Source organism: Neltuma alba, unplaced genomic scaffold (genome assembly GCF_004799145.2).
Source record: "Neltuma alba isolate B1F8T4 unplaced genomic scaffold, ASM479914v2 tig00011195_pilon, whole genome shotgun sequence".
Lineage (NCBI taxonomy): Eukaryota > Viridiplantae > Streptophyta > Magnoliopsida > Fabales > Fabaceae > Neltuma > Neltuma alba.
The window spans coordinates 25,446-38,342 of record NW_021635919.1 but is presented as its reverse complement, the minus strand read 5'-3'; the positions used below and the strand labels follow the sequence as shown (position 1 = coordinate 38,342).

The 12,897-nt window shown below is 34.9% G+C and overlaps 2 protein-coding genes across 2 annotated transcripts; both read left to right on the top strand.

The window, feature by feature from the left end:
• The first annotated feature begins 1,125 nt into the window (after positions 1–1,125).
• On the top strand, positions 1,126–2,826 carry LOC114762115 (ankyrin repeat-containing protein At5g02620-like). The gene is made up of 2 exons (XM_028951575.1): positions 1,126–1,827; positions 1,987–2,826. Exons 1-2 carry the CDS (start codon positions 1,231–1,233, stop codon positions 2,824–2,826), a joined length of 1,437 nt encoding a protein of 478 aa, XP_028807408.1. The 5' UTR covers positions 1,126–1,230.
• Positions 2,827–7,378: 4,552 nt separating this feature from the next.
• LOC114762113 (ankyrin repeat-containing protein BDA1-like) lies at positions 7,379–8,329 on the top strand. Its single transcript, XM_028951572.1, has 2 exons — positions 7,379–7,994; positions 8,208–8,329. The coding sequence occupies exons 1-2, from the start codon at positions 7,379–7,381 to the stop codon at positions 8,327–8,329; spliced, it is 738 nt and encodes a 245-aa protein (XP_028807405.1).
• The last annotated feature ends 4,568 nt before the right edge of the window (positions 8,330–12,897 follow it).

Here is a 12,897-nt window from a genome sequence, read left to right as displayed (position 1 = left end):
CGCTGATCATGGTAAGAGTCAATGTCTCAAGTCGTATCATTTATTTTGAATATGACTGAGGTGATGCCATCATGTGAGTCGCGTAAATGATGTGACACTAACGAACTAGGACGCTGCTATCTATTTAGACTCTTGACAAAAGATCACTCTCTGATCATTGATCAACACTTTGGAACTACGTGGAAGATGATGTCAACTTGCATTAAACATTAGTTATATGCAACAACCATGTTCCTTTCACCGCCTCTCTTTATCCTTTCGAGGGGCTGCTTCTCCGCTGTGGCCCCAGGCCGCCATGGATGTCGCCTTCCAACACGTCGGTGCGTAGGAATATTCTTTATCAAGGAATGGAAAACTAATTTTTGAGATCACTGACCAAAATATGAAACCCCAATTGTTCTCAAGGAAGAATTAAATATTAGTTAGTTTTATTTGGTAAAAAAAAAAAGTAGCTAGTTATATATGTGTGTATATATAATGCGAATTGGTTTTATTAAGTTATCTCATTTAATCATTTGTACTAAAAAAAAATACTCCTTTTTTATTCTCTTTATATTACTTTTAACATATTCTAAAAAAAAATAGTCATGGAAATACAATTAGACACATATACAGGCCATACAAAACATAATAACAGAGGCCTATATTGTGTAGATTCAGTCTGGAGTTCATCCTTATGAGCATTAATTATCTCGACTTTTCACATAGTGATTCATTCTGTGAGAATTATTAATTTCATCCCAACTTTTTCTACGACCAAATCTTTTCAACTTTCTTCGACCAAATCTTTGTTGGGACCCGTTTTGGTGTGCAATACTGAAGTTGTTTCATAATCCGTCGAACTAGGCCCAAAGTTTTAACGTTTTCATGTGCCGTTTATGTTCAGCTCATCAATTTGGAATACAGATCAGTCGGCTTTGAATTTATAACTGCTCAACTTGGTCCTCCTCAAAGAAACTTCTTAAGATTTAACTGAATCTGAAATAACATCGAAGTTCCCTTGAACAAACCTTGAAATGACTTGGAAGAGATGGCGATGTAGAAGATAAGTCTATGACAATTCCTTACATAAATCGCAGCCTAAAACAACTCGGAAATTTCTCAGAACTCGCATTTCACATCAATTATATATGCAGCCTGTACTTTTTGAAAGAAGCAAGAAAGCCATTTGAAGTTTAAGTTCTTCATTAACAGAGGCTTCTCAAGACTTCCCTTTTCTGGATCATCAAAATGTCCCAACAAGAAAGCGACCAAATAAGCATTCTTTATGAGGCATCAAAGAAAGGGGACGTATCAATGTTAAAATCATTGGTACGAGAAAACTCGCAAATCTTCCACAAAATTTCACTTTCTGACTTCGCTGAAACTCCTTTACACATATCGTCTTCTCTTGGCCACCGTGAATTCACAGAGCAACTTCTCACTCTCAATCGCAAACTAGCCACTGAGTTGGACTGCTCCAATAGGACAGCCCTCCACTTGGCTTCGGCAGAGGGTCACATTGAAATTGTGAGGAAACTGGTAGAAACTGATAGTGATCCATGCTTGTACCGTGATGACAAAGGAAGAATTCCTTTGTACTATGCGGTGATGAGAGGGCGAGTAGAGGTTGTGAGAGAGTTGATCAGACTGAAGCCACAATCTCTGGATGTTCGTGACAAGGGGGAGACGATGTTCCATTTATGCATTAAGCACAATCGCCTCGAAACCTTGAAAGCCTTAGTAGAACTGGAGCTTCGCACTACCGGCAAGCTTCTCAACTTCAATAGTACTGATCGCGCTGAGAATACCATTCTCCATTCAGCTATCATGCTGAAGCAAGTTGAGGTACTCTTTACTCTTTAGTGATTTGTAAAAGAAGTAAAACTGCAAACTGGTTGGTTCTTGATAGATGTTAGTGGTGTTTGAAAATCACAATTTACTACTCAATCATATTTAGCTCCGCCACGCACAATATTCTGACACGTTCACTATTTAATCAATCAGACCGTCAGGTACCTCCTTTCAATACCTGAAGTGAGGCAAAAAGCAGCAGCAGGGTTGAAGAACAAGCTTGGTTTAACAGTCCATGATATTGTGGAGCTTGTTCCAGATGACTTCAAGACCCTCGAGATACGAGGCATGTTGAACGGAACTGAGCCCACAACCTCAACTCCTGGCATCAAAACTACTCATCAGCGCAACGGTTGGAGAAAGATTCTTGGGCTTCTGGTACACATATTAAGTGATAACGACACTAAACGGCTAGAAAAGATGAGAGGGAATTTGAGTCTAGTGGCTACAATGATCGCAACTATAACCTTTCAAGCTTTGATTAACCCTCCTGGTGGTTTTGTTCAGCAAGCTGTGGCTCCAGGTGAGGATCCCTTCGGTTGCTTATTTGATGAAGAAAATTACGTACTAGCATGCCCTGGAAAAGCACTTTCAGCTGTTAAATCTAGTTCTGCTTTTCGTCGCTACCAAAGGTACAATACCATATGTTTCATTGGATCTCTGTGTATCACCCTCATACTCGTAAGTGGAGTTCCTTTGAGGCATAAACCAGTGATATGGGTGTTATCGGTTGGCACGTGTATTACTCTCACATTCTTAACACTCACGTACCTTCAAGCCCTCTCCATGGTGAATCCAAATTTTTCGCTTCTCGACTCACCCACTAGAGTGATTTCCGGATCACTTTTGTTTTGGTTTGGGATGCTTGGGATTGTTGCTGTGTTGTCCACATTGCGCTTCGCATTTTGGCTCAAGATCAGAAGGGGGAAGAAGCCCAACTGGCTGTCGGCTAATGTTTTGTCGTTTCCGAGGAGCGGAATCCAAAATGCATGATGCTGCCAGTGAATTAGATGCCACATTTTGCCATGTCTCTTCTCCTCCCTCTGTGGCGTCTTTCGTCTACTTCTCTCTGAAATTATATCTTCTGCTGTGTTATTTACTTCAGTATCTCATTTTCATTCAGACTTGTGTCAGATATGTTCTATGAATTTCAATGATTATGAGATCAGAGCTCAGTTATTCTGATACATGGCACGTTTTCTAACTGTGCTCTGCTAGGGATCTTTAGAATATGTTGTCATAGTCTTGGGCCAAACATAAGAATTGATGCTTCTTTCTACAGTGATCTGAGTTAGTTTTACTTAATCAGAAGTTTTAAATGCTCTGACATTGCCACAAGATTTTAATTTCCTGATGTCGATTTTGTAAGTGGGAGTTGGTAATTGATTGGAATCCAGCATTAGACGTATTACATGATGAATAATATTAAAAACTGTTGAAGGGTTTATTGTCATGAGACGTGTTGTTACATCCTTTAAACAAAAGAACTTTTGAAGGGTTTTCTTTATGTTATTTGTGGAAAAACTGTTGTTTTAGATTATTTATTATTGTTTACCTCATTAAAAAATATTTCTTCAAATAATCAGTTATTAAGAGTCACTATAGTCAATTATTAAATGAGAGTATTGTGGTAAAGAAATTTACATCGGCAACATATTTATTGAATCCAACTGACTTTAACTGAAAAATAAGAAGTTTTTTTTTTTTTTGGTTGCCCAGAGTATCCTCCCACCCGAACGGTAAGAGACTAATCTCTCGGGGTACTGTCAGGCGCCGTAGCGGGAACCCCTCCCAACAGTGTTTTTTCCATACACACCGCCCCAAGAATCGAACCCAGGACATGATGTTTAAGGAACTCAAGTCCCTTCCACTTGGACCAACACTTGTTGGTTATTTTTAAGTTATTTGAATAGAGCTCCATTAACAAATGGAGAGCTATCAGCCATCATCCAAGAGCCCAAGACACATACACAACAATCCAATTATGCAATGAATGGGCTTCGCATTAATGAGGAGCAGTAGGAAATTACTAGTGGGCCAAAATATGATAATACTCGGCCTAGGAAGTATGGGCCGTTATGGATACCGATATCAAAGAGTTATGCAGAATCATTTCTCCCATATTATGAATTAGGTATAATAAAAAGAGTTAGTTCTTTACAAATTAACAAACTCATGTTTAAATCCTCACTGGAAAAGGTACCCATATGAGTACTTAATAGTGCCTCAAATAGAATTGTTTTCAATAATAAGATACATGTGCTTAGGAAAAAAAAAAAACCAAGTTGGAGATCTAAAGTAATACAAAAATTAGTTAACTAAGTTGGAGCATGCAAAATTGAGCAATGAACCTTAGAAAAATTTCATTTTGAATGGCACGACTCTTTCGATTTTTTTGCTGGCATCTAAGTTGTCTCCCCTCCTCTTTTAATTGAATTGAGACACTCGACACAAATAGTTCCAGTGGCCCGGCTTCTGCCTCTATCAGGCGGTGACAGCCTCCACCTCCACAGCCACGGCATGGATGAGCAGCTCCTTAATCCGCATTACGGAAGAAAAAAAAATTCTCCAGATTGATATCTGATGGTAAACTTAGGAAGCAGATGTTACATGATTTCTCTAAGATATTTATGTGTATTATTAGATTATATATCAATTTATAAATGAAGTAAATTAGTTTGGAGAAAAATAATAAATATAAATATTTTATACTAATTTAATAATTTTTTTAATTTTTTTAAATTAGCTAATAATTAGATCTTATGTTGATGACAGGAGGTAATGACAATAATAATAATGCCTCCCCAATAAAGTATTAACCTAACCAATATTATTGTTGAGTAGTATACATTGTAGAGTCCAAGCAATACGGGGTTCAATATATCCTGGAAGCATGTTGTGATTAAAGATAAAGAAAGAGCATATTGTTAGGCAAGTGATGTGACATCTCCCAGTGATTATATTTTATTGCTTTTGTAAATCAATAAAACAAGTAACAACTTGTATGTTACAGGAAGATGCATGAGGGTGCTTGCTGATATTTACTAGAACTATCTTGATTTTATATGGATTATTTAAATAAAACCGAAATTAAAGGCGGAACGGGACACCGATGTCACTGTTTTAAGTCAAGTCTAATAATTGTACTTTTAAAATAATTTTCCTTTTTGGGGAAAAAAAAGGTCGAGCGTTCAATCAACCGCATAAACGTTCAAACTTCAAACCTGCTTAGGTAAGAAACTTCACCCTCCCTCCCCCAGGCACTTAGAGCTATCGCCTCGAACTCGAACTCTCTCCAGTCTCCAATCTCTCCCTCCTCCATCCTCAGGTCAGTCCTCGGTCTAGTCTCTCTCTCCTGGCTTCCCTTTTCCCTCCTCACTCCTCAATTCTTACTCAGTCCTAATTTCTGAAATTAGTCCGAACTTGCTTGCCTGTACTGACTTGGTCCCCTTTCTTGGATATCAATGAGCAGGGAGTCCTCGTCCCCCAAACGGCAGCGTTTTGGGATGAGCTAGGCACTTTGTTTTTTTTTAAGTGCAAATTTATTCCTAGTTCTACTTTTCAGATACAACCAACACTGAATCTTTTTAGCGGTACAATTTTATTCATAATTTTTTTGTACACCAAAGATTAAGGGTAAAGTTGTACCTAAAAAAAAGATTACAGGTAAAATTATACCTTAAAGAGGGATTATGGGTAAAATTGCCCTATTAAAAAAATTGAGGTGTTGAATATACCTAAGAAATAAGATCAGGGATAAATTTACATATATAAGTAAAATTGAATTAAAAAGATCGGGGTGCTGCATGTACCTAATAAATAAGATCAGGGATAAATTTACACATTTATCTTTTTTTTAATGTTTTGAACATTTTATTAATTTTTATTTTTTCTTACTTATTTGGGTTAAGTTGTATTTTACTCCCTCAATTATTTTCTTAGCAGCACCTAGTATTATAAAAGATTGTTTAGTATTACTCAATATTTTCAATTAATTAATTTTTGGTGCATCCGGCATACTGAATTATTTTCTCCATAGCACTCAGTATCCTAATAAACTAATTTTTTATGCATGAAACACACCAGTACTTTTTCTAGTAGTGCCCGGTATCCTAAGTTTAAGTTGCTCATTTCTACTTGATAGAACCAAAAATTAATTTAAAATATTGAGTGCTACTTAAAAAAATACTTTATGCATTATACACATAAAAAAATAGTTTAGAAGACTAAGTGCTGCTTAACTTAAAATGTTGAATGGATCAAAAATTAATTAATTTAAAATATTGATTGTTACTGAAAAAATAACTCAGCGGGTTGATGGATCCAAGTTAACCCAAAAAAAAAATGATAAAAGGCACACAATTTTTTTTTTAAAAAAAAAAGTTAACTGGCTTATCCCAAATGCTGCTGTTTAGGGGACAAGCATGTCCAATTTATGAGCAGGGCATGCGGACTCTCTTATTCTGGGTTTTCTGAAACGGATAAAACTTAGGTCAAGTTAATTAGGTCCATTATATCCAGTATCTAATGAGCTTCTGCCACCTGTTATAATTTTATTTAACCCCAAATTTACTGTTAAACTGCCGTTAGTTCTGGAAACCATTTTTTTTATAAAAAAAAGCCGATAATTGTTTTTAAGTATGTGTTCTTCTCCGAAAACTGGATGCTTGCAGATGCTGTTCATGGAGGTTGTCCTCAAGGAACTTGAAGCTTCATATTTCCCTCAATTGTGCTCCGTTATTTCCCCTCTCCTCCTTCACCTTTTCTTACTGCCATCGGAGTTGCCAGCTTGCTGCCACCGCCGGTGACAATAACGCCCTTTCATTACTGCTCTTTCTCCTCATAGTTGCTCTCATCGGCATCCCAGCAAGTGTTTTCGGCTCATCGCATTCGAGTCATTCTTTAAGCAGATTCGATATCGTCATATCCAACACATCTTCCTCTTCTTCTCCTGGTGATTTACCAAGTCAAAAAGAGAATTTCAAACACAGAGCGTGAGTGTGCTTGCGTTGGAATACCAGTGCAGAAACGATAGCCAGGTACAGTGATAGTGATTTGGGGTTCAGAATAGGAAATTTAGAGATGGGTTCCTTAGGAACTTAGAGGAGAGGAATAAGAGTGAATCGAATCAAAGAAGATTGTTATTGGTTGCTGATATATTGAGGAGTAGTGAAGATGATGAAAATGGAGAAGTCGAAAATGGATCATTGAAGAAAAATGGGAGGGAAGAAGAAAGGACTTGACGGTAGTTTAACGGTAGACTTGGGGTTAAGTAAAGACTAATACAGGTGGCAAAAGTTGATTGGAAACCTGGACATAATGGACCTAATTAACTTGACCTAAGTTTAGTCCTTCTGAAACAAAGTCATATTGTCAACTAAACTTATGCACTAATTTGCAGACTGCTGATTAATACTTTTAACAATTTGTATTGATTTTCTGTTGATAAGGACTAGAAGGTTTTGTTGAGTGTTGGTTTGGCAGCTAGGGGTTGGTCTATAAATAGTTAACAAGCAAACGCACACGGCCACGTCAACACCCGAAAATGGAAATAGCAATAGTTGGTAACAGTGAAGAAAAGAGAATGAGGGATGTATACGATGCATCACAAAATGGCTCTGAGTCAACTTTGAAAACACTACTCCAGCAAGACTCATTGATCTTGCACAGACTATCCTCACGAAGAACCCTCCTTGAAACTCCCTTGCACATATCGGCTTTACTCGGCCACCTTGAATGTACCAGAACCCTTCTTGCTCACTGTTCCCAACTCGCCCTTGAGTTGGACTCATTTCAAAGCACACCTCTTCACTTGGCTTCTCCACAGGGCCACATCCACATTGTGAGCGAACTGTTGCTAGCTCGTGGAGAGGCATGCTTGGTTCGTGACCAAGAACACAGAATCCCTCTGCACTGTGCTGTTATAAGAGGAAGAAGAGAGGTTGTGTTGGAGCTGATTAGAGCAAAGCCAGAGTCTTTGAGGTTGCATGATGACAAAGGGAAAAATATTTTCCACTTATGTGTGATGCACAACCACTTGGAGATCCTTGAAGATTTGGTGGCTTTGGATACTCATGACACCAATAAGCTGCTCACTGAGGGAGACTCGGATGGCAACAACATCCATTTTTCATTTGGCTATCGTGTTGAAGCAAGTTCAGGTACTTTTCACTTACTTTTATTATTAGATTGAGTTTGAGATCCAGAAAGACTAGAGTCAGCTGGATCTCCTTTCCTGCAGGTGAAGATCTTACCTCCTTACCTCACACGTTTGTGTTTCGATCCTTTTTTTTTATTTTTTATCCCTTGGCTATGTTATATATATGTAAGTCACGAGCATAACAAATTATATCTGCTTGTACATTGTTGTCTAGACTGTGAGTTACCTTATTTCAATTCCAAAGATAAGATTAGAAGCATCGAACTTAAAGAACGACATGGTTTATACTGCTGCCGATATTGTTCATCGAATTCCCAGAGACTCCAAGAGCTTTGAAATACAAGTGATATTGATGGGGTTTGGGATCAAATGTCGAAGGAGGGAAAGGATTGATGTTGGGAGCACATGAGACAGAAGTGGGAAGAAGTTGTCATGGGGAAATGTTTTGGAAAGTATAGACCAATGGCTAATGTACAATGGCAATTGGGTAGAAGAAGTTGTTGGTTAATGTGATATTCATCATCAGTATGCTAAATATATATGTTCTCGGGATAATGACGTACGTGTTTTCAGCCAAAATTATGTAGTGCTTCATATCTCTTTCATTTGCAATGTTTGACCGTACGAATATGGAGGCAGAAACCGTGGAAGTGAAATATGTCTGTTCTTTCATGGTTCAATGTTCTGACTCAATAAGTACAATCCTTATTCATCAGCTTTATATAGCCAGCTGTCAATCTATATCTCATTTCCACTAACCGACTCAGAGTCTGTTTGGATTAAAGATTAAAAAAAAAAATAACTTATTTGCAATCTGACTTTTAAAAAATTTAGATTAGACAAAAGTTAAATTGAGTAATATGAATTATATTTGGACTGGATTTTATAAAAGTTGGTTTGTGAAAATTAGATTTGATAAAAAGTTGTTTGGATTATGATTAAATAAAAATAAGTTTAGGTTGTAAAATTATCAAAATGGGCATGAGTTTCATTAAACTAATGAGAGAATAATGGGAGGAGTGAGAGAAAATTATTATTCTGACAATTTCCAATGGTCCTAGACCCGATTGCCACTTGTAAAAGCTACCTCCCTAGCTTAAGGCGAATCGTGCGTTTGGCCCCTTTTTGGCCCCAAGTGTAGTCTTGTACAAGCTCTCCCAAACAAGCTTACTTTTTGAATCAAGCTTCTACTGCAAAATAAGCTACTTCTAGCCCATAAATCGCTATCTCAAACACACATTTAGTTGCAACTCAACTTATCCCAGCAATACAGTTAATTTTCAGGGCTATTGTTGTTATGGTAGTGGATCTGATGACTTACTTTTTAAACTATCGTTATATATTATTATTATCGTTAGTATTAAAAAAAACCCTTTTACAGCATTTTAAAAAGGCTTGTACCACTACTTATGAAACCGATCTAGGAAGTTTAATACTTTCTACAGCAGTTGTACATCGGTTGAAAAAACCGGTATAGAAAAGTGAAGAGAAAGACGGGAAAAAAGAAAAAACTTCACTTTCCGCAACCTTTGCTTTTAAAGATGAGCAAGGAGCACAGACACGAAGACCGAGTTTAGACAAAAACTGAGAGCTAATGCGAAGTTTGATCAAGCACGAACACAAAGATTGAGAAGGGTTACCAACAAGCGTTGGGTGCAGTGGTAAAGGCACCTGACACACCCCAGGCGGACAAAGGTTCGAACCTAGAGCCGCGCTTGTTGGGAGGGGTTTACCGCCTTTGGTGCAAAGCACCTTAAATGGGCGTGCCTAAACTCAACCCCGCTCCGGATTAGTCAGTTGCCCCGGGTTACCTGGTCCAGTTTAGAAGGCCAGGGACTCAGGAAAAGGCGCTGGATACCGGGGGGAATCGCGGGTCACTCGCCTTAGATTACTGAAAAAAAAAAGATTGAGAAGGGTTTTGCATTAATTAAATAACCGGTGTAAAAATTTATTTACCTTTTTCGCCTTGGTTATTTAATTTCTACGACTGGCGTAGAAAATAATAAAAATAATTTATTTAAAAATATTAAAAAGTTAAATTTGGCTAAATCGTTTTAATTAAAGAAACTTCTGAGCTCATTTTTCCAAAGCCTTCTTTGGTGAACTCAAATTAATTAATGCTGGTGTTCCGATGCTTTAACAGATTCTTTTCTCCCTGTTGATGAACACCTGAAATAATTTAAAACTTAAAAAAGAAACCATCAATATCAAATAAATTGGAGCACTCGTTATCCTCTATTGGCATGGTCCCTCCAATGAAAATGGAAACTAGTCATCATGAACACTAAAAAAAAACAGCTGATTAGTGATGAAATTTCTGACGGAAACAAATTCTGTCGCTAATTTCTAACAGAATTGTGACGGAAATTCCGTCGCTAATTTTTTAGACGGATTAGCGATAGAATTTATTAGCTAAGGATTAGCGACGGAATTTTTGTCTATCACTAAATTCCGTCGCTAATCCGTCAGAAAATCCGTCAATAAATATTTAGCTACAGAATTAGCGACGGAATTTTTTCCATCAAAAATTTCCATCGCTAAATTGTTTGTTACAGAAGTTTTTGTCACTAATTCCGTCACAATTTCGTCGCTAATCCATCACTAATTTTAAATTTTGTTATTTTAAATTATAATCTTACAAAAATTTATATAATAACAATTAAGAATATAATGATTTAAAAACATTTTTAATTATAAAATAAATTGATATATTTGTGGAGTTGGTATTAATAAAGATATTGTCATCATTATGTATACACTGAAAATAGAAAGATAATTTCTTAGAAAACTTGTTTATATTTTGTTAAAATAAATTGCTCTTGATTATTAATAATAATTAAAAAAATATAATAAGAATATTAATAACTTTCTTATACAAACTGAGATGAGAAAGAAATAATTTTATCATATGTAAAATATATTGAAATCTATAATATATGATAAAAATTCAAAACCAAAAAATAAATTTATATGAATGCAAACTAATATTGAAGTAAAATTTGAATTTCAATTATTAAAAAATAAAATTTAATCATGATATAATTAATACCCATGATATACATTGATTTTGGTCTTCAATACAAAAACAAATGGTATATACAAAGAATTTTAAGAAAATAAATTACATAGGATATATATATAAGTAGAAAAATACTGTTTATCATAATCTATTCAAATCATTTAATTTTTTATATAGAATAATTTATTAGATTTTATTATAGTAGTTATTTTTTGAATAACAAGATTTTTTGACTAATTGTAAATGATTTTCTTCAAGTATATAAAACACATATAGATGATATAATATAATGTGATATAATACATATATAATTAAATTGTACATCTTATCAATGTTAATTAAAAAATAAATTTAAAAAATATTTATAAAAAAATTATTTATGATTTAAAATTCAAAATTAGTATCGTTAGAAATTAAAATTATATTAAAAATATTTTTTTAAAATAAAACATTATAAAATGAATAGTAAAACAAATATTTAAAAATTATTTTTTCATTAAAATTGTTATTATTAAAATTATCATATAATATATTTTTAGTTTTTAATAATATATAGCGACGGATTATTTCTGTCAAGAATTAGCAACGGATTAGCCACGAAAAATTTCTGTAAGTAATTAGCAACGGAATTTTCTGTCGCTAATCCACCGCTAATCAAAGGAATTAGCAATGGAACAAATTCCGTCGCTAATTCCATCACTAAATAAAAAATTCTGTTACTAAATTCTGTTGCTAAAAGCATATTTTTTTTGTAGTGGAAGATGAGAAAATGAGAGTTCTTTATGAGACTTCATAGGGTGTGTTTCAATTCTAAACACGCTAATACAGGAAGACCCACTAATACTACAAAAAGTCTTCATTCAGTGCTCATCACAACAATGAATATTATATGTTCATCACTGTAATGCAATCTAAACCATCTAAAACATAATATGGATGGGTCAAATTTAAAATTTTTAATATACAATTTTTTCAATAATAAATTTATTTTTTTAAAGATATGATAGTTATGATATTATATTTATTTTGAATTTTGTATCTGTTAAAACCAAAAGTTGATTAAAATGTATAAAAAATTTAAATTCAATCTAAGCCTTTTAAAATCGATCTGAATAGTCCAAATTACAATGGGCCTTCTATGCTCAACATTGTGATAAGCATGGAACGTAGTCCCATGCTACAAACAATTAACTTCACCACAATCTTCGCTGAAACTCCCTTACACATATAAGCTTTACTCGGCCACCTTGAATTCACAAAATTCCTTCTTACTCACAAACCCAAGCTTGCCCTTGAGTTTGACTCCTTTCGAAGCACAGCCCTGCACTTAGCTACCGGAAAAGGCCAAGTCCACATTGTGAAGGAGTTATTGCAAGCTTGTGACCAATTCCATTGCACTATGCAGTTATAAGAGGGAGAACCAATTCCATCGGGGGAAAACTCTTTTCCACTTGTGTGTCATGTACAGTCACTTGGATTTTGCGGGAAGGATAAATTTTATTGGTACAATAATTTTTCTTCGATATGATTCAGAAAATGATTATAAAATTGATTTATAACAATTGGTTATCTGAAACTTTTTAATTAACAGCTTATGGCAAAATCAAAATTTTAACTCAAAAATGGATTTTATCATTAAGAGGGGTGCATAGATAATCTTTAACAAAAACAAAGTTTAGCTAGATATGTTTTATCATAAACTCATTGGCCAAAAAAAAAAATTATAAGCTCAATCCAAACAGACATTTATAAGAGTCAAAATTATAGTTTTATTAAAAAATATACCAACATTCTTATACATGCAAAATCAATTGTGAACTCAAAATTTACATGTCAAAATTAATTATTAATTAAAAAAACTATGATTATCTTATAAATTACTATA